The 27,417-nt window shown below is 42.1% G+C and overlaps 1 protein-coding gene and 1 long non-coding RNA gene across 2 annotated transcripts in view; one reads left to right on the top strand and one right to left on the bottom strand.

The window, feature by feature from the left end:
* Positions 1-27,417, top strand: part of ST6GAL2 (ST6 beta-galactoside alpha-2,6-sialyltransferase 2) — a 51,199-nt gene that overhangs the window by 16,367 nt on the left and 7,415 nt on the right. Inside the window, exons 2-5 of the mRNA XM_069770159.1 lie at positions 9,255-10,257; positions 14,560-14,657; positions 17,780-17,881; positions 18,980-19,154. Of these exons, the coding sequence (XP_069626260.1) occupies positions 9,312-10,257; positions 14,560-14,657; positions 17,780-17,881; positions 18,980-19,154 (1,321 nt within the window). The 5' untranslated portion in view covers positions 9,255-9,311. The remainder of the gene's footprint in view (positions 1-9,254; positions 10,258-14,559; positions 14,658-17,779; positions 17,882-18,979; positions 19,155-27,417) is intronic.
* Positions 18,016-20,071, bottom strand: LOC138681899 (uncharacterized). The gene is made up of 3 exons (XR_011322107.1): positions 19,769-20,071; positions 18,966-19,139; positions 18,016-18,521 (listed from the first exon to the last, which is right to left on the bottom strand). It is a non-coding gene; the product is annotated as an uncharacterized lncRNA (long non-coding RNA).

Below are 27,417 nucleotides of genomic sequence, written 5' to 3'. Positions count from 1 at the left end.
GCATAGTCATGTTAAGTATTAAAATATACAAAAAAGGGGGAAAAAATTGTTCCAGTCCAGGAAACTTCAATTTAAGGTTGTATTTGTAATATAGCAAGTGCTAAACTGACTTCATCCCTCAGTTTGGCAGGCCTTCTTCCAGGGTGAAACTTTTCATTCAAGCTTTTAGCCTAGAGCAAATAAGCCTATAGAAGGTATGTTGTTCATATGTATGTATATGAGTATATAGAAATGAGACATTAACAATGATAATTTTCTAAATGCTCTCTTAAAGTTATGTTGCTAACATAAACAAATAGGAATTGGCACTGAGATAGAGCTGAGAAATAGGGAACAATTTATTTACCATTGTTCTTTTTTAGAGTTTTAAAACAAGGGCTTGCTTGCTTTCTGTAACAAATGTAAAAAGACAAACTAGAGTCTAATAAAAAAGTAATAAAAAGCAAGCAAAACACAGTGCCTATAGGACTTGCTTTATTGGAACATACAGTAGAAACATACTCTGTGGATGTAAAATTTACTGCTATATTGAGAGACGGATAATCAGTATATCTCAGAAACATTGTTGAGTGGAAAATCAAAATTCTCCAACCATTTCTGCCTGGAAGAGTTTGTGAGTTTGGTCAAGTTTTTTTGTGATAGGATTGAAACAGACCTTTTGTAACTGTGCTCTCTGTTCATGCGTTTGTTAGTATAAACGTTTCCTTCTTTCAGGAAGCAATTCAGATTGCCCTTTTTCAGTGCAATTACTGCTGTGTTAAGTTCAAGTAATATAGCATCTAAAAACATTTATGGAGCAAAGAAAAGAAGCCTTTTATTCTAACCTTGCCAAGAGCAGAAATAAAATGAGCTGTTGTGCTGGAAGTGTAGAACTGCATGAGGATTTGTAACGTCCTATTTCTCGTGGTTTATTCTTGTGTGCAGCCTGAGATTTGTGTGATTTAATGAGACTGCGATTCGTTTATCCTGTCAAGCTTTAAATAAAAAACCCTCAAAGCACTTCCTTCCTTTTTTGAATTATGTGTTTTTGCAAGTACGGTATCAAAAGCTGTCCCTTAAAAAGAGGGAGGGGAACCAAATACAGTTATGTATGTTGACCGGATGATTTTTTTTTTTCTTATGTTTTATTAGACACTGAGTGGACTACCCATTTCTCTGCACCTCTCTGTCTTGTTTTGCGGCATTAAAAGATTCCTGCCATCACGTTCAGTTATACATGACATCAGAACATAGGCATGGGCTGCTCCTGAACTGTGCTTTTGCAGGGGGAAAGGGTCTAAAACCTTATTCCGTGGGCAGGGAAGGATCAGTCCCACAGAAAGCCAGGCTGTACTGAAGACGGGCAGTTACTCCTTGAGTTGTGGGTCCTCAGGCACCAGCCGTGTAGTTTGGGGCGTCTCTGCGTGGGGTGTGAAGCGACATTCACAGGGTAGAAGAGGGGAAAATATGTGCAGCTATTTTGGGTGCTAATCCAATGCAAAGCTCAGTCCGAGGGTGCCCTGGTGTGTAGGGTGGGAGGGGAGCAAGGGGGTCCCCTTCTCCACAGGCAGGGATGGTGGGAAGCAGCACGTTGACCTGGGAAGAGCTGCCCGGAATAACAGGGTGGGGAAGACACAGCACTGGTCCTGCTGCTCACCCAGATCTCCCATCTGTTGCAGGAGCGTGGTGGCCTCTCCCATCGGTTGCTTGGGAGAAATGGGGTGGGATGCTGTGGGCCAGAGCCTGCCCTCAGCAGTAGCAGACCTCACCCGGTGCTTCCCTGGAGGGAAGGATGTGATCGTTCTGGTGGAAGGAAGTTTTTGCTTCCTGTTCTCACCCCCTTAGTGCTGAGGTGTCCCTGCCTCTGGCAGGTGTTGTTTTGCTCTGTCACTAGCTCTGTCACTAGGCATAGTTTCTTCTCAGTTTCTCTGCTGCTCACCCCTGCCTTCCTGCCCTGCAGCCGGGCTTCCTTCCCGCCCGGCTCAGCCTCCTCCCAGCTCCCCCCAGCCCTTTCTTCTTCCCTGTCATCAGTGTACTTGCTTCCTCCTCATCGACCTCACCTCAGCCATAAAACTGTGTACCCCATTAATAAAAGTATGAATAAGGTGGTTATGTATGAACAGAGGATGCGCAAGTAAGTGATGGCCATCAGTCCGATCGCCTTGTTTCCACACTTGGCTTTTACCCACAGCCAACTTGCCATTTCGGCCTGCACACCTTGTACAAAAGCGCGATGTTTGGCTTTCCAGGACCCTAATGCTGCTCTACAACCTGCAGTTTGTGACGGGGAGCAGAGATGCACAAAGATAGCGCAGAAAAAACTGCGTGCATCTCTGTGGCCTGATCCACAAGGCTTTGCCTGGGAAGAGGAACTTCTGAGGTGGAAGGGGGTAGCCGGCTGGCGTGGTGTTTGTACAAAGCTGGATCCCTCCGTGATTATCCAGTGGCATACTGAATTTCACTTTGGAAAAGTGACTTGCGCTCTTTGGATATTTGCAGTGGTTTTATACTGATGAAGATAAAAGGGGGGTTTTTTTGTTTTTTTTCATGGTGCTTGGATCAAGACACAGTGCTATGGCAGCTGAAATATGACCGAAAACTGTCCACACCAGCTAGTAGTTCTGCAACAGCAGAAAAGATACCTTAACTGCTTCTTTACTGTGGGTGAGGACGTGTGAGGGACAATGGCCCAAGTGGTGGTTTCTGCACCCATGTCCCGTGGTGGAACCAAGCGCTGCTGACATTTGCCACAATTCGAAGCAGCCTTGAACCTGTGCATCTCACTGTGAACAGGGCCAGGACACAGCAAAGGTATGGCAACAGGGAAAAAAAAGGGGGGTCAGAAGTAAGTAAGGCTGAGTGCAGGTAGTACATGGATATGTGAGGGGCTCCTTGAGAGGCTGTAGGGGCTGATTTGAGTTATGTTGTGAAAATTGCTTATTTTCAGCACAACTGTGTGACACTTCTGCCCCTTTGTAGTTTTGATTGAAAAGTCTGGAAGCGATTTACACTGAAGTTGTTCTGAATTTCACATGCAGTGATACTTAGTACATTTCTATAGAAACCCTCAGTTACGATAACAAGACTGTGGTCAGCTCATAACCAGTCCGTAAAAGACAAAGAGGTTACGTTGTCTCCCCTGAGCTGAAATGTGGGAGGAAATTCTCACAGGAGTCTTGAATCTCAGTGCGCATCAGAGTGAGAGCCGCTGTCATGGCTCGTGAGAAAAGGTGCTGCAAGTTGGGTAGATGGAGGTTGACCTGAGAGGTGCAATCAGTCACTGCAAAGCCAAGTTTTCCCTGGCCCTCGATGCTGTGATGAACATTTCCATTGGCAGTGGGAAAGTCTGCATGTGAAGGCTAAGAGCTGGTATGGCTATTTTTACTTCCCTCCTGTCAGCCCACACTCACATAACCTGTATGTGGTCTCTGGGTTGTGGAGGCGGCACTGTGGGCTCTAGGAAAGTGATAGCTGGCTGCAGTGCCAGGCAGTTTGAACGTGATGATGGAGTGTGGAGAGTGGGTATCAGATGCATAGAACATAGCTTTGACCTCCCACTAAAACCCGGAGATTTCTGCATCTAAGCCCCCATGCTCCTACAGAATAATCTAGGACACGTTCCTTGGCAGAAACCCCGCTGAGCATTTCTCCAGCTGCCGGGTTGCCAGCTTGAGAGAGTTTTACTGCAAGTCTCACTATATTTGGTAATTTTCTTACAGCCTGAGCTCCTGGAAATGGGTCATTAGTAAAAATAATAATAAAAAAAAGCCACTCCACCCCTGCACCCTTTAACTTGTAATCCTAGGTTTTGTCAGAGGACCTTGTGAACAGGCACACTGCCTGCCTGCATCCCCAGCAGCAAACAAGAATGGAGACTCTGCTTTCCAGATGCCCTGGCTTGGGAGGCTTGGCTCCCATTTAACGGGTGATTCAGGTCAGCAATACCATCGTTTCCATACCTCCCAAGGAATCTTGCCTAAGAAGATAACTAAATGTAGGTTAAAAAGGCACTGAGAAATAGTGAGAAAAGAAGAAAGAAAATCCTACTTCTGAGTGGTTTGGATGTTTCTTTGTTTCAGAAGAGATTTTCTTATGTTGCCACAAATAATACTGAATGCAGCTTGACTCCTCTGAAAATAACGTTGAAGGAAGGAGCCAGATTTATTGGGACTAACAAGGAAGTTATCCAAAAGAGATTAATTAATTAGGAGGCCTAATCACAGCCAATAAGACAAGTGCCCAGGCCATCAACAGACTAATATACATCTTTTGGCAGTCACCACTCCCCACAGGCTTGCCTGTCTGTTGCTGCCTACTGTATGGCTTGCTCTGCAGAAATGATGTGATAATGCTAAAACCAATTTGGCACTTCCCACATCAGAGGATGAGTGTGTTTCCCCACCCTGGAAATGCAGCCTCCAGCTGTCTTGCCCTATGCCAGAGGTTTCTTAATACCCTGGAATTAGCTGACTAAGAGATGAAGCAAACTAAAGGAGCATTTGCTATCTGTTCAGGCCGCCTAAGCTTTCCATCAAATAAACCCTGGTCTGATTCTCAGCCCTTTGGGAATGGTTGCCCACAGCTAACATTTGCTACCCCAAATAACCCCGAGGTGACCTTCTCTCTACAAAGCTGCAGCTAAGAAAAACCCTATTTAACATAACAGTGCACAGCTTAGAACATCAACTTGAACTATCCTGACCTCTGAGCTGCCGGGGTCTGTACAAATTAATTTAACAATAGACAGTGTTGAAAGGGAGAAATGTTTCAAAGGAATAAAAAAAAGATGTCCCTCATCCATCTCTTCTCATTTAAGAAATAGTCAGGAGGCCTTCTTTAGAAAAATTAAAAGTGCGCCTTGTTGCAAAACAATGGGCTATATAAGGGGAGGGGGAACACATTGGTTTCTTGCATCTTAGCATAACAAAGTGAAATTTCCCATAAATGGGTGCCGATTTTGGAAAATCAGTCTTTAATTTCCACTGGGGAATTAGCTTTATTTCCCGAGATGCTTCAAAGATACCCTTGGGGTTTGCCTTTCTTCTTCATAGCTGCTGCTAGTGCTTCTATTAAGCAAATAAGTAAGTCTCCCCTTTCTGCCCACTTCACTGCCCCATGCTTTCCATGGCTTTCATGCAAACAACCAGCCTGGGTTAGAAAAAAGCCCCTCTCCATGTGTTAGTTGGAGCTTAAATCAGTTAATGATTGAAAGAGCCCATCAGACAGGAGATACGTAGCAAAATGAGATCATCAGCTACTGGGGCAAACAGCTTTATTACTTCTGCTCAACAGGAACCTGGGTTGGGTTAAGTCTTGGGGGCTTTCCCCAGGTACAGACTTGTTCCTCTGGTCGTCCTTAGCTGGAGCTTTGACTCCAGCGGTCTCATTGTTTGTAAGTAGGGAGGATGACTATGGCAGGGGTGGTGAAGTTGGAGACAATAAGCAACATTAATTTTAAAATTTGTATAGAATTGCTTTGACAGCTTGAAAGCTGTACGCTGAGCATAGAAAAAAGAGATGTAAGTTTCTTTCTGAAGCATCCAGTGGAATTCAATAATTACACCTATAAGCCCACCTGTTTTTCTTTATTTAGCCAGTATAATTAATTACAATCATCATTTCTGGTTTCCTACACAAATGTTTTTCTCTTCGCAATTGAGTTGAGCTTCCTTCAGGAACACAGGGTATGAGCCCGGGCGCATCCCCAGGTGGTACCAAGGGAGATTCCCCCATGAGCAGCAGAGGGGTCTGCTGCCAGCCAGGGGTGGGGAGCGTGTGGAGGGGCTACCCTCTCCTCCCAGACATTCCCATAACTGGGGATTGTGAGGTGTGAGAAGCCGCAGGGGCTGACGGAGAAGGGACTGGATATTTAGTGCAAAGGGAGATAAGATAAACTGATATTTCTCTGGACTTACTGCAGCTTTCCACACACAGCCTTCAAGATCCTGTGAGGTTGTAGGGGTCCTCTTGCAACTAATACAGTAATGACCTTGAATTCGCTTCCAGCTCAGCTGTACTGCTGGAGGACAAGGCTTTTCTTGTGAGCAAAAAACATTAAAGCAGCACAGAGATTTGCCTGCATAGCTCCGGTCTTCAAGAGATTTGAGTATCCTTTTTGAGGCCCCACTTGCAACAAGGGATTGTAGATAAGCTTCTGCAGTAGTTAATGTGTAAAGTTTTCGGATTTAATTCTCACTGGTGCCTCTCCTTTTGCTTGCAGTGTTGACAGATATACTGCTGTATGCTGATTTTTTTGTCTTACATAAATAATTTTTTGCTGCATGAAAAAGGTAATTATGTGCATGCTCACATGTGCGTGTCGACAAATACAAGTGTGCTTTTATGACCTTATAAGTGTTAGGGGAAAAAAAATTAATTCACTTTGATTTAAAAATAATTAATGATGCAACTCATTCCTTTTTCAGATTGTAACCTGAATATGAATATCAAATTTAGGAGTCCAGACTAATTCTTCATGCTGAGGCAGTCTGCTGCACCAAGCACATGCGATCACAGACAATTAGAAACTTCAATAGTCTTACACCTGAATTAAGACTAAACCCTTTCTGTTTCTTGCCAACTTCAACAAAACTGGGAAAAAAGCATAAGATTTTGTTATGGATTATGTTTAAATTGTGTTTGGACTTGTTGCGTGACTCAGTGGAAAATATTGGTGACCTCTTCCTTTATAGCTTCGACTTCCTGCAAGCTTGTCTGTTAAAAAGATTCTGCAAGATGCTTCCTTTGTGGATCCTGTAAGAAATATATATTCAGCAGGAGAAGTATCTGACTGAGCAAAGACTAACTTACACAGTAGTTTGGAAGCCACGTGTTGAAAAGTGCTGGGGAAACACAGCAGGGAAAATGATAAAAAGGGATGAAAGCAGTTCAGACAGGCGAAGAATGCTGATTTAAAAATGCAAACCATCTGAACACTGATGAGTGGGCAGGTTGCAATAACTTCAGGGCAGACCTAAGTTGCACAACAGTCATATACTGTAAGCCGACTCCCACAGGACATTGCCTGCAGTGATTTAAAATTGGAAGGGGGCGGGGGGCGGGGAGCCTCGGGGTGCTGCAGAGAGCAATCTTGCAGCAGCAGAGTGCAAGTAGGAAATGGGTCAGTTGGAGTAATAGCTTTTTTCCATGTGGTTTGTGTGAGCCAAGCCAAACGTGTGTGGAGCACAGGGTTATCGCACTCATGATTTTTTTTTTCTTCAGTTTAATAGAAATGAATGTGTTTGCAATGAAATTTGGTCATCCAAGTGTGACATTATGAATCCTCTCTCTGTTTGGATGTGCCTCAAGTCTTGCTTTTTTAATGTTCTAGGCTTTGTCTAGATCATTAAAATAGACTGTGTTTGGAAATGTAATGCTGTGGCCTCGCATTCCCGGGAGGTCAGCAGAAATGCTAGCCTCAAGTATCCCTGCTAATACCACCTGCGGTTTGTTCTCGCCTCTGCATTGTGGTAGGCAATCTCCTCATTTGTGCTGAAACAACTGGATGTGTGACCACACTGAAGTGGATAAAGGAGCTGACCCGGTTTAAAAAACCCAAACCAGACCAAACGAAACAAATCCTCTAACTTATATTTCCCCACGCTAAACCCCTGCTGTATCAGTTTACTGGTCCAGTTTGTAATATGCGAGCCCCATAGACAGGGGTGTTGGCAGCGGTGGGGGCATGGTGCAGGAATGAGGGACAGAGTGGGGAACGCCTTACACCTTACTGCTGGTTTCTTTTTGATGTGAAAACACAGCCTTAGTTACACCTTTGGTCTAAACTTTGCACTTAGCTTTGATGTGCTTTAGCAGCTTGCAGAAAGGTGATAGCGTATGGTGACTGCGTTTTTGGTCCCTCCTGATGGTCAGGTGTAAGCAGGCAGTGTGTTATCAGAGGTGTGTAAGCTGTGTGTGCTGTTCGGATGCGATGTGATGAGATAGTGGCTCCTGAGGCGCAGACTGTTAATGAAATCCAAGCCTGCCCCCACTCCCGTTCCCCTTTCTGGTCACAGCTGGCTGGTACAAGTGGCTCTTAAGTCCCACCATTAAGCGGTCGTTGAAACAAATGGGGTTAGAAAAACTCCAGAAGAAGGGGCTTATTTTTAATCCTGATCAGGTAAGCGAACTGTCACTAAGTAGTACACTGAATTACACTGCAGTGTAGCAACTGAGGCTGACAATGACTATGGTGCAGGGAGGTGAATGATAAGGTTTATGATAGGGGAGGGCTGGACTTTCTTCAGCCAGCTTTGCCGCCGATGCCTACACCACTTGATTAAGCAAGTGAGTTCGTGTAAGTACATAGTGTGCGTGATGGTCCAGCAGTGTGCTAGTGTATTTTCCTTGGAACACAGCCCCCTCAGTCAGACTTTATTTTATTTTGGACCATGCATCCCTCCAAAAATGAACAAGCTGTCCAAAATCCCCAGGTATTAATAGAGATTTCCAAGTCTAGGTCTGACATTCCCAACCCACCCCCTTTATGTAAATCTCTATCCTAAAGGCATGTATTTAGTTAGTTGTGCCACCCATCCCCCTTTTTGGAAAACGCAAACTCCTCACGCCTTGATGTGCAGAACTCCTTCATGCCACCTCAGTGCATGTGCAGTATCCATAGCAGAGGTACAACAGTCGCTCTTATTTGGGCCTGATCCTGGGCAGCAAATGATGTGGCCCACTGATGCTGTGCCTGTTCACACCAGCTGAGGAAAAGAAAAGGTTCCCCTCTGACCCGCTCGTGTGTTGCTCTCCCCTGTTCCCCCTTGATGATACCCACAGAGCACCATCCTTTCCAGGCTGTGGGCAGAGGACGGCTGTCCAGCTGAGAGTTTGTGGTCCCTGCCTGGTCCCTGTGGGGACAAGCTTGCTCACAGTCCCACTGCCTAAGGACTTTCAATGGCAAAAGAGAAGACAGCTAACATTGTCCCCACTGTGCATACAGCCAGGCATGGGTTTTGCTTTTGCTCTCTTAATGCTACGCTCAGTATAGCAGAAGCAGGCAGGCACATGATCTCCCTGAAGGCAGGATCCAGTGTTACTGTAGAAACTGGCCACCAGCTTCTTTTGTAGCTAGCAGCTGTCACTGTGTGGTTACAGCCAAAGTGTGTCACTCCTACAGTGTCTGCAGGCTCTGGAGTTTGTTTCTGCTTCTGAATCCTCCGTGCTACAGCTTGGAGATTAAATCTGCACCTTCTATCAAAGCGTGTTAAGATATTTCTGAATTGTGTCTGGTTTTAGAACCATTCTTGATTAATATTTGATGTTCTTTCCAGGTTTCATTTTCCTTCACCAATACTTCAAGGCAAAGAGGAGCTGGTAAAGGCATTGCCATGAAACCTAACTTGAAGCAATGGAAACAACTCATGCTGTTTGGGATCTTTGCATGGGGTCTGCTTTTTCTGGTGATATTCATCTATTTTACAGATAGCAACACTGCTGAACCAGTTCCCAGTTCCTTTTCTTACATCGAAACTAAGAGGCTTCTGCCCCTTCAGGGCAAGCAGAGAGTCATCATGGGAGCCATACATGATCCGTCATTCTCCGAAACCATTGAAGGGAATGAGGTACTTCTCAATGAAGATCTCTTAGGTACATTTAAATCGGGAACTGGAAGTATTAAGAAATGGACTGATTTGGAAGATGCCTTTAGAAATGAAGATGAGTTTTTTCCATCCCAGGTAGGAAGAAAATCAAAAAGTGCTTTCTACCAAGTGAATGACGATTATTTATTTGCTGCTGGTCAGCCTCGGTCGCACAACCACCTTCAAGAGATAGCAAAATTCATCTCAGCCGATGAGGATAATCCAAAAGTAAATATTTTACAGAATGACTGGAGCCATCAGAGAAGAATGAGGAGAAGGAGCACAAAGCACAGGAGAAGCCAGATGCTTGATGAATCTGATGACTGGGATGGGCTATATTCCACAATGTCGAAATCCTTTCTTTACAAGCTCTGGAAAGGGGATGTCTCTTCCAAGATGCTAAACCCTCGACTGCAGAAGGCGATGAAAGATTATTTGAGCACCAATAAGCATGGGGTGCGGTTCAAGGGGAAACGAAACTCCAAGTTGACAGGAGACCAGCTATTTTGCGAGCTAAAAGAAAGGGTGAATGTGAAAACAATAGATGGCAAGGAGGCTCCCTTCTCCACTCTTGGATGGGAAAAGCACGTTCCCCAAATTCCACTGGGCAAATTGTATACACATGGTTTTGGGAGCTGTGCTGTAGTTATGTCTGCTGGTGCAATACTGAACTCCTCTCTAGGGGATGAAATAGGTGGGTGAAATGCATCTATCCATGTGCATATATATGTACATGTGTGTATTCATGTTTGTCTTTCAAAAGGTCCATTCTTCTCAAGCATAGGTCTGTACAGCCTGGTTGTTCTCTCTCACCAGTGTTACATGAGTGTGAGCTTATGGACTTCAGTGAAGCTGTTCCCTTTCAGGACAATATAACTGAAAGGAAAATCAGGCCTGAAGTCATAATTTGATTTAAAGAAAACCATCATGCCTTCTTATCATATTATAGCTTGTAGTATAAAGGAGGCACTGGTTTCATCAAATCTGCCATATTTGACATTTTGCTGCAACATGTGTTTATTTCTTCAGCAGATTAGAGCCAAGTTCAGGTTTTATTCTGCAAAGCTGTGTTGTACCTGTCCATATTTTGCCGTGGCTCATAGAGAAACTGCATGTGGTGTTGCTATCCCAGGCTGTACTTTGTCTCCATGCCAAGAAGCAGCAGAGCATCCTCTTCATCCCTTGCATGTTTAGAGTTCACAGACAGAGAGAATTCAGACCCTTGAGCAGCCTCATCCACTGAGGTCAAGTCCCCTGACCTCTTTTCCAAGACTGAATTTAAATGAGTTGAAGTATCTCCTCCCATTGTTCTTTTCCATTGCTGCACTGAGTCAGTAAGGTTGCAGGTGCTGAGATGTTAATGACACGCAGAATTCACCACTTCAAGGTGGAGTTTTGTGGTAGCTATTCAGAAAAGGATTGCGGAGCCATAAAACTAATCCAGGTCAGTTTTATCTTTTCTTTTCACAAACGAGTGTTACTACTTGTGTTAACATCTCAGTAGTTCTTCTTTTTAGTATTACATGTGCGGTATGCTAAAAGTGCTGAAAGAAGGATGAAATGTATGTCTCAAACTTGCTTCTGGAGCAGGAAGAGTTATTTCCTTCAGCTCTCTATAAAAACCTTTTGATGTGCACTCATTAATCCTCCCATCTTCCAGGACTTCACATCCCAATACCTGCTTCATTGCACTGTATCATCTCTTTGACACAGATGGGTTTCCTTTAAATCTCTGGGATATATTAGAGCTGCTATCATTATCGAACTACTCTAATAGGCTTCCAGCACAGCACGGGTGCCTGGCTGGCCTGCAGCTAAAATCACACCAGGGTAACACCCAATTCCACAGGAAGCCCAACTGATTTAGAAATCTTTGGGGTGAAAAAGCTTAACAGTGCCTCCCTTCTCTAATGTGTTATCCTTGACTGAAACGAAATCTTCTGTCAGTGTTCCCCAGTACAACTGGTTTACACCAGTACAGATTAGTGCTGTACTGGAGGATCCATAGCACATTGTGATATATTTACATAATTACATATTACAGCATGCATCGTGACATATTTGCACACTCAGGTGCAGCCCAAGTGTGGACTTTGGTGCTTGACGTGGTACCTGGAGCCCGTATACTCCTGTGTGTACCCCTTTTCTCGGGAACACTCTGGGCACAGAAAGCTTATGCCAATCTCTGAGGAAGAGCTTTCGATTTAATTGGGAAATTGTCATCTGATGCTGCCTGAAGGGAGGAGTTGCTGTTTGGTAAGGCCTATGCAGAAGTTTCACATCTCCTCCTACCTGTTTTACAGGAAAGTGTGGGGCAGCAGGAGTCACAGAAGGTTTTTTCTTCCAGTGTCTTCCAGGTCATGGGCAGGTACTTGTTACTGAGCAGAGAATTTGGCCCAGAACTATGGGGGGACCAACTGACTGCTTACAGCCATACCAGAAGGACCTAGTGCAAACCTATGGGTCTTAGTGGTCAGTGCATCTCCTGCGAAGTGCTGATATACTGGAGACACTGTGCCAGTGTTTCCCACTTACAGTGGAAGATGGAAGCTCCAGCATCTGTTGTATTATTCCCATGGGGAAGAAATTACGCTTCCCCTGCAGAGTCCGGGTAGTATGCGGTACAGCTGAGCTCTTGGCCATGCCATTCCACCTCCCCTCTAGTCCTTGAAAAAGTGAGAAGAGTCTGACAAGGAAGAGAAAGATCAAACTGTACAAGATGGTCTTTTTCCCTGTGCATGCACAGCTGTAGGAGAAGACTGTCCTCTCCCAGAGCTGGCACTAGGGCTACAGCTCTTGGTTGAACATGCCAGCAAACCTTCTATTTTGGAGGCTCCATGGGTGGCCAGTGGTGCTGCTCTGTGGAATCAGCCTGGCACTCGTGCTGACTCGTTCCAAGTCCACAGAGGCACAGCAAAGTCAGCATCATTAGGGAGTGTGGAAAAACACTCCATGCATGAGGTCTGGTTTTTGGGCCATGGGCTGTACAGCCTTGGTTGATGAAGTTGCTGCAGGCAAAAGGCTTTTACTATTTATCCTTCCCAAAGAAGAAAAGGTGTAGGAAATCAGCAGCGGAGGACCTTTCCCTTCATAGGCCTTTAGCTCCCTCTTCTGTGATCCTTTTAGAAACGCAGGCAGGAATGTTAATTTGTGTTCTGCCTTTTGCCCTCCTCCCCCTCACCCCTCTGATTGGTTTGGAATGAAAATAGGTATGGAAATACTGTGCAAGTACAGCGAACACTCCCATCGTGGTCATGCTGTTCAATGGGAGACCCAATATTTTGGCATCACCAGGAAGTAACGGGGATCTGTGATCAAACCCCAAACTTTTTAGATCTTTAAAATTATTATCTCCAAATACTGAATAAGATTAAAATCGGTTGAGTTAAAACCAGCTATTATCAGTGTTAAGCTGCATCTTCATCATATATTTTATGGTGAAGGAAAGGTTTTTGGTCTTAATACAAAGAACTAGAATGGGTCATGTTGGAAATAGAGCACACTCTCTCAGTTAAGTTGCGAACCATACAATTCCTATTTCCCGACCCAATTCCCAGTTCTCAGTCAACAGGTTGTCAAAAAGTTGTCAAATGCAGGTCCAAATTTAGGTTCTTAAATTCATAAGCAGGTTTCAATTATAAAGGACCTCTGTTTTTCTTTTCCTTTTCCAAAAATGTGGAGTACCTGCAGCTTCTATTGACTTCATGACCTCTAGCTCCTACATGATCAAGATGCTTATGTTTAGGCAGATGAAGGCTAGGTGTTGAGGCTAGGGTTGTCCCTGCATAGGGACATAGAAAAAGCCTTCACTCCTTAGATTCTGAGGAGTTGGACACAACATGTTACAGCAAGCAAGTACAGCTGAGATTGGACTGCTGGCTTCATGTCACACGTTTTCTTTTCTGGAGTACAAGAAGTGCGCAGTGAAGGTGTGAAAGGACGGAAGATCCCAGTTTGATAGGATTAGGCCTGAACTCCATTGAAGCATGTTGGTTATCTTCGGAAACTTCTGCCTCTTCCATTTTTGAGGTACAGATAACCACATTTTAAATGACAAGATAAACAGCTGTATAAACTACCTATGGGTTAAGGCATTACAAGTCCATTTTGGCCTGAGTCATATTCTCTGCTTCCATTGATGGAAGGGTTAAAAGTAGACCAAAGAGGGGGCTATTGACAGGAACAGTATGTTTCTGGACAACAGATATAATGTTGTACTCTCCCTCACACCTTTTGGGCTTTGAGATCCCCTTAAAAGAAGCATTGGGAGGGTGATTATCTTTTATCCAGCGGAGCCTTGCACACAGCATCTACCCTTGACCCATACTTGACCTATAGCTGCTTTCTATTCTGCATGACTCCGAGGTCACCAGCTTGTGGGGAAACTTTGACAGTTCAGCTCTGTTAGATCTTTGCTACCAAGGGATCCTCACGTTTCTGTGTGAGCAGGTTTGTGGGCTGACTTCTTTACAGAGACTATTTAAGACTTGTACTGACCTTGAGAATAAGTACAGGGTATGATTAGTAGGTTTGGGGTAGTCTGAGATTTTCAGGTATCATAAAATACTGTGAAGCACAAGCTTATAGTTAAGCATTGTTACTCATTCAAATGTGCAATTAGATATCCTTGCAATTAACATGCTTTTGCATGGAGTAATTCTTTGTAAATTTTGCAATAGAAATAGCAAGCAATTGTGTGTACTGGGTGTACTAATAACCTTGCCACACTAAGTTTATCCAATTAAGAGAAATATTTCAGTATTGCAAGCTAAATTAATAGATGATGCTGAACTTTTTTCTGGTAGATTTTAATAATGTTAATAACATATGACAGATGCAAGAGGATTTTTGTTTGAGCATAGTGGAATGTTTATCATCCTTAGAATATCAAGATTAGGAGAAATGTGTAAGTTTTATCTTAGTTTAGATCATTTGTTCTATTTTTCTGTTCTATATTACTAAGAAAAACAAATTACCCCCTCATTTATGCTCCTAGATTCTCATGATGCTGTTCTAAGATTTAATTCTGCTCCAACACGTGGCTATGAAAAAGATGTTGGAAATAAAACAACCATGCGGATCATTAACTCTCAGGTAAGATCTTCCTTTTGTGAATTCAAGTCAGTGTCACTTCTGTACAATATGACATTAAATTAATAACTTCTGAGAAAGTGTTGGGTAATCTGGGAAATAGGTAGTGATTTAACAGTCACGACGTAGAGCAGGTAAAAGTTCTCCCTCACAGGGACGTTCATGCTGCTGTTGCTGTAGAGTGATTGCATAGTTACTTGATAGCCTTGTTTTAAAGAATTGGTTTGTAAGGTTTTTCATGTGACCTACATCTGTAAAGGCTCTGCAGGATGCCAGAGTTGGCAGTACAGAAGGCCTTCACCGCAATGCCTCTGGGATCTTCACAAAGCCCAGGCTGTGGGGATTCCAAAGCTCTTTCCTCATATTCTCCATTTCCCCAATTATTTCCTTGCTGGAAGGCGAAAGAAATGGGAACTGAGTTGTCTTAATATATAACTTTAGGCAAGTCATCGTTCTTTAAAAATTTGGAATGAACTAGTAAAAAACTTTAATGTACGCTGGATATTACACATCAGGTGAGTTTGTTTGTCTGAATGGAAACAGAAAATGGGATTTTCTGTATATGGGTGTCAACAAATAGTTGTGCATTGAGCTACAGTGACACCTTATGGTTGAGAGTGGTTTTTCAGTTTTGAAAAAACTTGCCTGAGCTCTGGTCTTGGGCAAACCAAGCGTCTTTCCTCTTTATGAAATGCAGCCCAAAAGCAACAACAGAATTACTGTGAGATTTTATGACATACTGAAGTGGCAAGTTTACTTAATCAACACCAGTAGTATGGTTGGCCATGTAGCATGCTCTATACATACTGATTCTTGCTGAATGAGAGCAAAATTTGCATTTATCGTAGTTCTTATCAATTTGGTTTTTCTTCTTTTTCTTTGAGTGACTGCCCATGCAAAGTCCATCCTTGGTGGGTGTGTTCTCTGTGTGTACAAGTTAAAGTTCTTTGCTACCACAGAGAGGACTGTTCACTGGCATTCCCTTCACACTTGTTTTGTAGCTCTTTGTGAGGCCGCAGGACAGACTGGACCGTTGAAGTGATCTGGGTTAAATATGCCCACTTTCTTTTGCTCAGGGGAAGAAAGCAGAAATATCTTACTCTGGCTTTAGTGCTGAGATTAGTGTATCAGAGAACATTGATCTTAATGTCATTTATTTTACTTTTTGGGGTTTGTTGGGTACTTTTTTTTGACTGTTCTTTGTTTTACTGTTAGCCAAAACATTCTGGTGCTGACCATGCCTGAACTCCTGTGCCAGGCAAGGAGGAGGGTTTAGAAACTTTATTTAGTTGACTAGTCTCAGTAGGCTCCCTGTAGCAGAAGAGAGAAATGCTTCGAGGGAATGATCTGAGCTTTGTTAGCTCCCCAATGTATTCAGAGAGACTAAATGGCTGAATTAGCTGCTCTCTGATCCCGGCGGCAGGCTGGGGTCCTCTTGGCTCCCAGAGCTGTTGTGGTACGCTCCCACTGGGGTGGTAATGGAGGGTCCCGTGGTCTTCTCTGCTGCGCTGTACATTGCTTGCTCTCCACAAGGCCTCTCAAGAAAACACAGGCATGGCTAAAGTTCAGGCCAAATCAGCTCACACAGCTTCCTCACAAGTGTTCCTATTCCCACTGCCTTTCTGCTCTTTCAAAGAGGCCACTCGTGATGCTCTGGCCACCTGCTGAGAAACTGGCCTTCCCCTCTCTGGGGGTGAAATCTGCACAGGCCACTTGATAAAAGTTGCTTTCCCTACCAGTACCGAAGATGGGTTACCCATACAGCTTTACTCCTTCCCTCCTCGCTGTTGGAAATTCCTGCATTCAGTTGATTAAAAGGCTGCTGTGGCCTTCTTCTTCCCTCATGTTCTCTGCTGTGAAGGAAGCCAGTGCAGCCACAACAGATATTGTTCTTCCAGAAGAAACTCATCTCATACATATGAATGCAGACTCACTAAGAGCGAAATTTGTGTGGACACCACCTCCAAAGGACTCTTGCTTACTGAAAGGCAAGTAAGAGCTCCATTGTGTGACAACTGAGGAACCGAGCTTTTAAAAGCTTGACCTTTTGGTCTGTTTACTCTGTTCTCTCAAAAAAGAAGTTTACGTTCTCAGGCGAAAACTGCTCTGAGAAATGGAGTTGAGGATGCTGATGGCAGCAGGACTAATTCTGTTCTTGTAGAAGGCTGATGGAAAGTCATTAAGCTTGAAGTTTATGGTAGGAAGAATATTGCTATGGCAACAATATTATTTTTCTGAAGAAAAATATGCATAATCAAATATGGCTCATTGGATCCTAAAGGGAAATGAAAATTAGTACACATTTATTTGTCTGGAATGTTGATTAGTGTAACAGCTGGAGCCAAATTCACACTGTTTCAACCAATGCTGAAATCATTCAGCTCAACCCTGCCTGAGTTTGGATGCACCAGGGATCAGAGAGATCTGGTTAGGCATGGAGGGTCCGGGAAAGGATGAGCCAGCAGGAGCAAAGAGTAAACTTCCAGTGGGGTGGGAGGATCAGGCAGAGTACCAGGAGATGCGGGAGGGAGTTATATGAGAGCAGTAGATGACAGCAATATGACAGCTACTTCAAAAATAGCCCTATCATGTGCATGTTCCTGGAATTATTTTTCTAGGTATACCAGCTTTTACAGTCATGGTCTAATTTGCCTTTTTAGAGTTACTTGAAATGAGACTGTCTTGCTGTTGAAATGAGAAAGGGGGGTGGGAGTGCAGGGAAAGACGTTATCCTTGGGGGCTGTAGCCCTTCAAAGAAAGCTGCTCTGTATCTAAGAAGAGGATCCTGCAGGCGGTCTGAAATACTGTAGCTTTCATTTTCAAGTTCCAGAATACACAGTAACGTTGATATACAATTATACAGCATCTCAAGTGGTCCCATCACATCCCTCACAGATGGAGAGTAATTCAGCATACTGCTACTTCAAACTGTCATGAGTGCTGTTTATGGCTAAGCTCTTCTTTATATATTTTTTTAACAAAACAAGATGCTTAAAATCGACCAGAATTAAAGCAGAACAAACAGCAGTGTGGGGAGGACTGTTCATTTTAGAGAAGGATTTTGCCATTTTTTTGGATCCCATTTGCTTTTAACGCTGTGCAATTCTTTGCATCTGTGTTTGCAGATTCTCACCAATCCAAACCATCACTTTGTCGACAGCTCCTTGTACAAAGATGTTATCTTAGTAGCCTGGGATCCTGCCCCCTACTCTGCAAATCTGAATGTGGTAAGATGTCTGCTTGGACCTTTCTTCCCAATCAGTCTGAAAGCACTGGAGAAAATGAATGTATTTAGTCTCCTGGTTCTCACTTGTCACAATGAACCCAAAGTCTGTCTTTAAGGAGTGGGGAATGCTATTTCTGCATGAATTGGTCAAAATTGGTTTATTGGTCAAAAGCTTTTCATTAGCTGGCACTTGTACTGGAATGAACTGCTCTGAGATGCTAGGATAGATGGATGATGGGGTTTTTTTGATAAAATATCAATATTTTCACATAACAATGAGTTTTCTATGTGTTTGCCAAGGAGGGAACGTTGCTAGATTTCAGAAGGAGTTTTTATCAGGAAAGGTGAAGAATTGCATCCATTTTTTCCCACCTTCCCTTCTGCCTTCCCAGACAAAATACAACACCCTAATGAAAATCTCTCTTGGTGCATTCCCCATTTCTCAGGCCTCCTCCCCACCAGTCTTCCCTTTGTGTCCACTCCCCCACAGCCATCTGTGCCCCACCGTCCACCCCCTCAGTGCGAGCAGCAGGCGTCCATCTGGTTGTCACTGGGGGAGTCTCTGCTTTGGCTGGTGCTGCAGCTCCAGTGGACCAGTTGATCTGATGGTTCTTGGCAGGGGGAGCTCGGAGCTGAGCAGGCTGCAAAGTAGAAAGTAAACCTTCATCTGCTGAACTCCCTTAGCAACAGATGCCAGAGGCTGCCTGCCTCCTACGCAGGCTGCCGTCAGCCTGCTTCACGTGCTGCTGCTGCCTCCATCAGGGACAGGGACACTTCCAGAGGAAGGTTCACTCCCCGGACCTTGCGTCAAGGCTCTCTGAACCCCTGTTTGACGCAGGCCTATGAAGGGAAGATGGGGTTGGCTCGTCCCGCTGCAGTTAATTGCTTATTGGGAGTCTCTGTATGGAGAAAGGAAGCAGAATAGCCCAGAGTGAGGACTGGCATTCTAGGAGAAGCATCCACCAGTGCAGGCAGCTTTGCTACCTTTGCTTCTGTTCTGAAGAACCCAAATGAAGCTAGTTTACGTTGTTGTTCATGTAGCTTTCAAAACACATTTGATACTATAAGATTAAAAAAATTCTTACTTTCTTCCTCCCAGTGGTATAAGAAGCCGGACTACAATCTGTTCACTCCCTATGTACAGCATCGCAGAAAGAATCCAAACCAGCCGTTTTACATTCTCCATCCAAAGTTTATATGGCAGCTCTGGGACATCATTCAGGAGAACACTAAAGAGAAGATACAGCCCAACCCTCCTTCTTCAGGTTTTATTGGTAGGTGTATCAAAGATGGGCCCAGTAGACATGTTAGATTAAAAAAAAATTTAAAATTGTAAATGTGTACATTGCACAAAGATCAAGTCCATACACAAGTAGTGTTTGTTCTTGGTGCTCTATACAGAAACAATGACTAGCTAAAACACACCATATGGGAACTAGAAAATAGTTGGGTGAATTTAATGTTCTGCTTTCTTGCTCTTCTCATCCATAGTATGCATGCTATTTTTATAAAACATGTATCTGTGAGAAATTTGTATTATTCCATATTAATTTATCTGTTGAGAACCTACTCAATTCTGAAGTTCTTTCTTAGGATCATAGAGCAGAGATGCATCAGACAATAAATGAAAGCATATGGCAGATCATACAGAGAGGAAGAGAGGATAAAATCGCTGACAGGCCAAGCTGTATTCCTTACACAGGTCAAGGAATGGGATTTCCCATGCCCTGTCACGGCTTCCAGTGCTCAGTCTGAAAGTGCCCAAAGCATCCCTCTTATTCTTACACTTGAAGGAATAGAGTTTCACTGTATTTTTTGGTCCTTCCTTAGTATTTCTTGGGGGATAATTTGGCACTGTGCCCACGGTTCATACAGTATAATGACTTACCTGATGCATAGCAGGTCCTGATCGTGAATGTCTAAAAGATGCAAGTAGTCAGAGTACCAAGGCTAAGTCAGGGTCTTCCTTGCTCATGCTTCTAGAGACACAGAGGGCAACAGAGCTCCAAATACCATCTTCTGCTTTGGAAACTCCATCCTTTCCTCCTTGATGTTGTGATATTGGTCTGTGTATTTGCTGCAGTCAGAAAATGCTCTTTTTATTCTTTCTGTCTGAATCTGAAAGCGAAGATACCTGAGATTGCATCCAACATGGGAAAACCAGTTCTGAGGACTTAGTTTGGGCTCTGTATACAGTGTGGCATCCCAGGATGTTGTGGAGCTCACCAAAGGCCTTAGGCAGGGTGCTGAAGCTCTCAGACGGATGACATAAAGGTGTCTGGGAGATGCTGATCTATGACATGAGTGGGTTTTGCTTACCTAAAGCATGAGTGGAAAGAAGAGGAGGCCTTGTGTGTTGAAGGAGGATGGCTTGGTGGTTGGTTGCTTCTTGGAAGTGAGATTTTTGGAACCTGCTTGTATAAATTCATGGGGAGAAAACTGCTCATGTGGAATGATCTCACCAGCTGCATTCACATTTTGCAAAAGCATTTCTTGGAGTAATGAAGTTGTTGATAAAAATAGGTTAACAGCTGCTGATCATAAGAATAGTAAAGAGGATCATTGTGCTGTCAATCTGTACTTCCACCATATATAAGAAACACTTCAAAAGCTTTCTTTGAAGAAAAGGAGTTAATTTCACTATAAGAATAGAACAGTAATCTTCAACCCCAAATCTAAATGTTCCTGACAAAAAATATCCTTTAAGGAGAGAAAGCTTTGAAAATATCAATCATTAAACAAGCAAAAATATTAACAACAAAAGCTGTATAGATAAATATACTCTGTCTGTACAGATGCAAATTTGCCTCCTTCTCCTCTACTGGGAATTTTGTTTATTTTGTTCTTTTCCAAAGAATACGCTTAGACGTTTTGGTAATGCTATTATTAGCTTTAAGAATACAAGACAGTAAGACAAGCTTATTGGGAGTCATATCCACCTCATTTGATAACTAGCTACTGTTCTGATAGATGCATGTTAAATATTTTATTAGGGAGAGGCTTCCTATTTGAGTAACCTTATTGAATGTATGTCTACGCATTGCACGTGTGATGTACTATAAACTGGGAGACAGCACAGAAACAGCAACTGTGTATTGTCAAAGGTGGACATAAAGGGCAAGATAAAGCATAAAAAATATAATGCTGCTTGGCAGAAATCTGAAAAGTCATGTTGGTCTTCAGATCAGGTATAGCTCAACAACTCATGCAGCAAATAATCCAGTTGGAACTGAAGCTGGCAGACACAACTGAGTGCACCTGTATGAAAAGTGTATCCTGAATATTGAGCTTCTACCTGATTCTTATAAAATCTATAAAATGATTTCTTATAAAATTAATAGAAAGAATTGGTAAGTGATGGCCATCATAAAATATGAGTGTCTTAATTTCAAGAAGATATGGGAAAATGGTTTGTTAAATGGCCACACACCTAATAACATTGTGCTCAAAACAGCTATATGAAGGAAGATAGGCTGTTAAATAGAGGGTATGAATTTTCACAGGCAGAGGGACCTGTATCCCTGAATCTAAGCTCTTTATAGCATGGACCATAGTGATTCTAGTCACTTTATTAGAATAACTTATTTTAAGTCTGTGTGCAATGCTCTGCAATTAGAACGATTACAGACCTTGCGCAAGGATCTGTTTGTCCATATTTACACCAGCAGAAAGTCAGGTAGCCCTTTGTGAGCTGCGGTTACTCACAACACTGTTGCTGCCAGTAACATGGAAAAGGTAAAAAAAAAAGGTTCTGGATCAAGTGAAGCACTTTTGTTTCAAGCTTTTCAACCCTCTTTAGCCCCAGTTTGCAAAATTGGACAACACAGGATATAAATTAAAACATGGAAACATCAGACTATTTCCTTTCAGGAATGTCAGGAATGTTTTAGGGTGGTCTTAGGCTGTTTTTTCAGTAATTACGTTTTTCATCTGACAATTGTATCTTTTTCTGCTGCTTAGCACTATTTATAAGAAACTGAGTCTTCCCAAAGGGAGGATGCTTGGTAGAATGCATTCTCACGGTGTTCTGCAGCAGTGAGTCACCATCCTTCAGCAGTGATTGATCTCAGGGGAATATTTTTACGATGTTAATAGCTGTATTAAAGTACTTAAGTCACAATATTACTAAGTCTCTTGGAAAAGGGGCCAGTGGGTCATTTGTGGGGAAGAGGTAGTCTCTTGCATGCTGTGACTTCAGTGAAGTGAGAGAGTGAGACGAGGTAGGATCTTTTTTCCTGATTTCTCCACCACATGGCAGCTAGGGAGAACATTTTTTTGTGCTTCCTTTGGGATATGGGCTGCCCTATCTTGGCATAACTCCTTCCTGGAGCCCCTGGCTCCCCAAAACCCTAGGTATATTAGCTCTGCACCAGCATGTTGCTGAGGAGAGGCAATAGCACTGTGATAGCCGGTGGTTGGGGTGAGGGAAGCAGAGCCCATGTCTCAGGTGTAGAGGATGGGAGAGAAGTGTTGGATTGGTTGTGCTTTACAGGTTACGTACAAAATAAGGCATAAGTCTTGATGCTTTAGTAATACCGCATTTTGTGTATGTTCACGTATGGTTTTAAACCTTCAAAATGTGTCACTGCTTCCAGCCACTTCTGAAATGGTAACACAACACACACACGCTACGGAGGTCTAAAACTAGGTGAGATGAATACCACCCAACACAGATCAGCTTCCTCCAAGAACAGAGTTTCTCTGTTCCTCTCTATTGGGTTCTAACCTGTAGCTGTTCCTGTCTTTGGTTTTCTTTTAAGCAGCGTGTCAGCTCGCAGCAGCCCATCCATCACCGGTGCCAGGCTGCACCTTAACAATACTACACGCAGACGCACATCTGACTGCAGTCCTTTCCACTAAATTTGTTATTACTTCAGCATTGTTTTCTTCCCAACCTAGTGATGGGTGTAAGTTCAGGACATTGTTGAAAGTAGGCTGAACTCATTGCCTGTCAGATTGCGGCCCATTTGTTAGGGGTTACTTCTGGGGGTATACCATGTCTAGGAAGCATTAACTTCGCACAGACAAGTCACCCTTCAGTGTGGTGTTGTCTAGCTCAAAGGCTATGAACAACGACCAAGAAAACAGAGATATGTTTTTTTGTGGGGAAAGGTTCACCAGGGTAAAACAAACCTTTTATTTTAATCTGGAAGTCTTTTTTAGCTTGTTTTCTGAGACACGAATGTGGCCTTTCCCTGGCTTGTAACTTTGCCTTATGTGGCATGTCATAGCTTAGCTAATGTTACTCCTCATTATAAATTACTTACTCTTTGTCTTCCTAATCTAATCCTCAGATGAGCTTTGAGAACACATTCTTGCATATTTTTGCATCATTTTTGCCACCTTCATGCTTTTAAACAAAACTGCACAGTATTCTCATCATCTTGCATTAGCATTAGGCAATTACCATGGTGGCTTTTTGCAGTTGGTTGTTGGTTCACATTTGGCTGAAAATTGGGTTTGCTAAATGAGTATTGATATGTTTACATCTCATCTTGGACTTTGATCTACTCCAGTTTTTTCAGAAGAAATGTAAGCATCCAACCACCAGATCTCGGATTTGGATTCCACTGGTAAATCCTAAATTGACAGTTGAGGAAATGTCACTGTTATTAGAGAAGGATTTGCCCTATCTTTTGGCAGCAGAAGTAAGTGTTACATCTTCATTTCTTATTAATACATTTTTTACTGTGAAATATGAACTCAGTCTTCCTCCCCTCTTTCTGAACATATCAAAGCTCAGTTTTTAATTGAGGCTGATGGTGTATAAATTGACAGTCTCTATTTTTACCATTCTGCTGTAAGGAAATTGTTCCTATACCCTCCTTGGTAGCCTGTGTAAACAACCTATTTCTGACCTTACATTTTTGTAATCTGAAGACCAAGACTAAAACTGCTTCCTAGGGTTTCTCAAGAGCAGCATTCTGTGTGCATTGGATGGGATGGTACATCAGCATTCAGAAAGTTTGCGGGCTTTTTAATAAAGTCTAGATTATATACAGACTTTTCTATGAACATTTTGCTCCTGTCCGTTGTTCAGTAACTGGATTTGCTATGAATTCCACTTACCATAGCCTATCAGTACACTTTGCTAGCTTACCTCTTCAGAGGTGATTTTACTTGAAATTCACATTTATATACCCTTATATACGCAGCAGCTTTTGTCTTTTGAAAAAGCTAGCTGAAAGCTCTGACTGTGGTACTTTTTTTTTTTACTCCCAAATCAAAACACGGTCTGTGTAGATTTTTACATTTTAGGTCGTCTGTGTAGGTGGTAGTCTTTGCTATGAGTTGTAGCTTTTAGCGTAACATATGAACCACTGAACACAAAATGATAACTAAGCCCCGATTACTTTATTGTTGGGAGAAAGAAAGGCTTGTTTGAGGCTTTACAGTTGGCATTACAGATTTAACAGTTATGCGTCATTAATAGTTGATAACATTATTTTAATCTTCATTTGCATGCATCGAGACAATAGTACAAGCAAGACTATCATTACACTGCAACATTAGGAGATCATTGTATGACTAAGAACTTAAATTTAAATTGGCTTCAGAGAGCATGTTGAATAGAAGAATGCAGCTGATCTCCAGCTCTGCTTAGAAAAAAATACACTTGCGTGAACTGAAAGAAACAATTCCACATTAAGAGTTGCCTTTATTACTGTTACTTAGTTGTTTGCTAGCAGTTGGTGAAGGAACAGAATAGTGCCTACTCTTTCGAGCTCAGTTTTGTTCAAGTATTATCACACAAATAAATAATACTTCCAAATACATAAGCTTTAAATTCTTCTTATTCTAATAAAAAGCACTCTGAAATTTGAGCATCTCCTACTTCCTGAAATACAGAGATAAAAAAGCAAACTGTCATCACATAAAAAAATCTTTACTATTCTAATGTATCACCCAAATTTGAATAATACATTTAAAATTATATGATAATACTGGTCAGCATTTTCCAGTCTATGCTTATATTACAGAATATATTATTGTGATTAATGTTCAGCTTTTTGCATTTGGCATTAAGTGATAAATATGTCATTTTCTAGGTCTGCTATATAATGCAAGTATCTATACATCAAAGATGACAAGTATTGCACAATTTACTAAGCTTAGGCACAGGGCAATTTGGTGACAATTAAATTCCTTAATATTTGGGTTTCTTGTGGTTAGTATTTGTCATAGTTCATGAATTAAACAGAGGTAAAAGAACCCTTTTTTAGAAGCATAGTATTTTAAAAAGCCAGAGCTACTTTTACTGTATGTTCCAAAGAATAACTGAGGCACATTTGGCCCAGTTTCATGGAGTGACAGATTTTTCTGTGGCACCTGAAATCCAATCAAGAGAGACTATAGAAGTAGACTAATGTAGAGAAATCTGTATGTTCTAAATGCTTTATGTTTATTTGTAATGCTTTCAAGTGCACAGTTTATCAAACTTACTAGTTTGATAGTAAAAACTTACTAGTGTGTCTAGCTAAATTCTTTTCTGTAACCAAATTTGTGGTGTGTGTGAAATAAGACACATTGTGAGTATAATAATCAGATTATGTGTATTTAAATGTTTTCAGCATCTCTTGCATTTTGTTAAAATGATGCTGACTGCTTGCTGAATGTTTGAATTACACTTATTATTCTAGATGCTTTCATACAGCATCTGTTGTATTCAGATATATTAAACTATATTTTATTTACTTGTAAACTAGAGAACATTCTTTTTAAATTAGTGTGCTAACCACAAAACCTAATTGTACTGTACAAAAGATGCATGTTGGAAATTCAAAACCTCTTCAGTCATTAAAATTGCCAAGAACACATTGAAAAACATTTTCTCCTTTTGATTAAAATCCATAGTATGTGTTCATTTGTATAAACGATCCATGCAAGGAATTGAATCTTAATTTAATTCTGGTTTAAATGTTTTCAGCACAGATTCTAAAAGCTCTGGAGTTTGTTTGTGCCAACTGGACTGATTTTAAACCATACCCAACAGTTCCTGACACCATAGATATCTGCCAAATAGGAAAAAAAAGTAACACGTCTTTCTTTTATTTTGAAATACTAATAAATAATATTTTGAAATACATAATACTTTATTAGCATCTAATATTGTACAGTTATAACAAACTTGCAGGTTGACTGTTTCTCTGACAGCCACATCATTTCTTTGGAATGATATATTTTTAAATATTTTTTAAAGTATTCTATGATCACAATCTTTTTTTGTTCAAGGCAGTATTTAGGAACATTGCCATTCAACTATAAAACATTCATAAAGCACACCTTTGAATGATCTCCTATAAAACAACTTTTCTCCACGCAGGCAGAATTATTTTGCATTATTCCATTTTCACAGTTGTAATCCCAATGGGACTTTTGAAAATGCAGCAAGGGTTTTAGAATTAGGTAAGAGTGGCCTATACAGGAATATCTTCAGTTGTGATTTTGAATGTATGGTTGCACCAATCATGTTTGCCAAAGCTAAAATCATGCCAGATACCCTGACTTTTTTCCTTACTGTGAAATTTAGATTGGATATTTAGATCTAAAAGTTTTAAAGCTTAAGCATCAGATCTAGGAGAGACCAGGTCTGATGGTCTTTTTCTCACCTGCTTGCTGGTTTCAGAGTCATGCCTACGGTATTATTTTTGCATGCTTCAGTAAACTTCTGAAAAGATTCAACAGCTCCATTTCCATCCTTGGAGATACTCAGTACTGGGCTGGGCAGGTCCCGAAGAAACCTGATCAAACTTCAAAGTTGTCCCTGCTCTGAGGGTACTTTGAACTGCCTGCACAGTTCCCTCCAGACCCCTCCACAGATCTCATGGCAACATCATTACTCAGACTGGCAATATTTCTGCTGGTTTGTACTGGAGCTTAACAGGTTCTTGACCAAATCCCCTAGGCATGATAGTAATACTGCTACTACTAGATTAATCCAATTAATGTAGTTAACCCAGTTTTTCCTGAGCTTTTTTAGGGCCCACTGATGAAAAGCAGACTTTGCATTCTGTCCCATGGACTTCTCTCGGCATTCATTCTAAGGAGTACTGCACTCTTTTTTGATGTTTGCATGCTATAGATAGCTTATAGGCTTTCCCTTTCAGGTTTTACTTTTTCTTAAGTTGTGCATGTCCTCTGACCTTCCCTAAATGCTTTGTAATTCTCTGCTTTCACTCCTATTCCCATGCCTTAATCCTTATGAGTGTAAAAAAAAGCCATCTCCTCTCAGCTTAATCCTTGCACATAAAACTGACTTCTGTTTGTGGTCCATGTGAGGTCAGTCAGGGAGCAGGGCTCATGCCACCGAGCTTTAGATGTCTCTGGTGCGGGTCTATATTTGTGTTAGTCAGCCTCAGACTTATTGGAGCAAAAAATAGGCACCTCTTAAATAGCTATGAGACCTGTGTTCCCCTCTACATGTGAAATTTTCATCCCGTACTGGGAGTGCAGGTAGAACTCATGCGGTACAGGTGTCCGTGCTGCCACTCAGGCTTCCCTTATAGTCAACAGAAAGAAACAGGAACTTCTGGGGCA

This window comes from Haliaeetus albicilla, chromosome 25 (genome assembly GCF_947461875.1).
Source record: "Haliaeetus albicilla chromosome 25, bHalAlb1.1, whole genome shotgun sequence".
In the NCBI taxonomy this organism is placed as follows: Eukaryota; Metazoa; Chordata; class Aves; order Accipitriformes; family Accipitridae; genus Haliaeetus; species Haliaeetus albicilla.
Note: the sequence above shows the minus strand (reverse complement) of the source record. Positions and strands in the feature narration are given on the sequence as shown.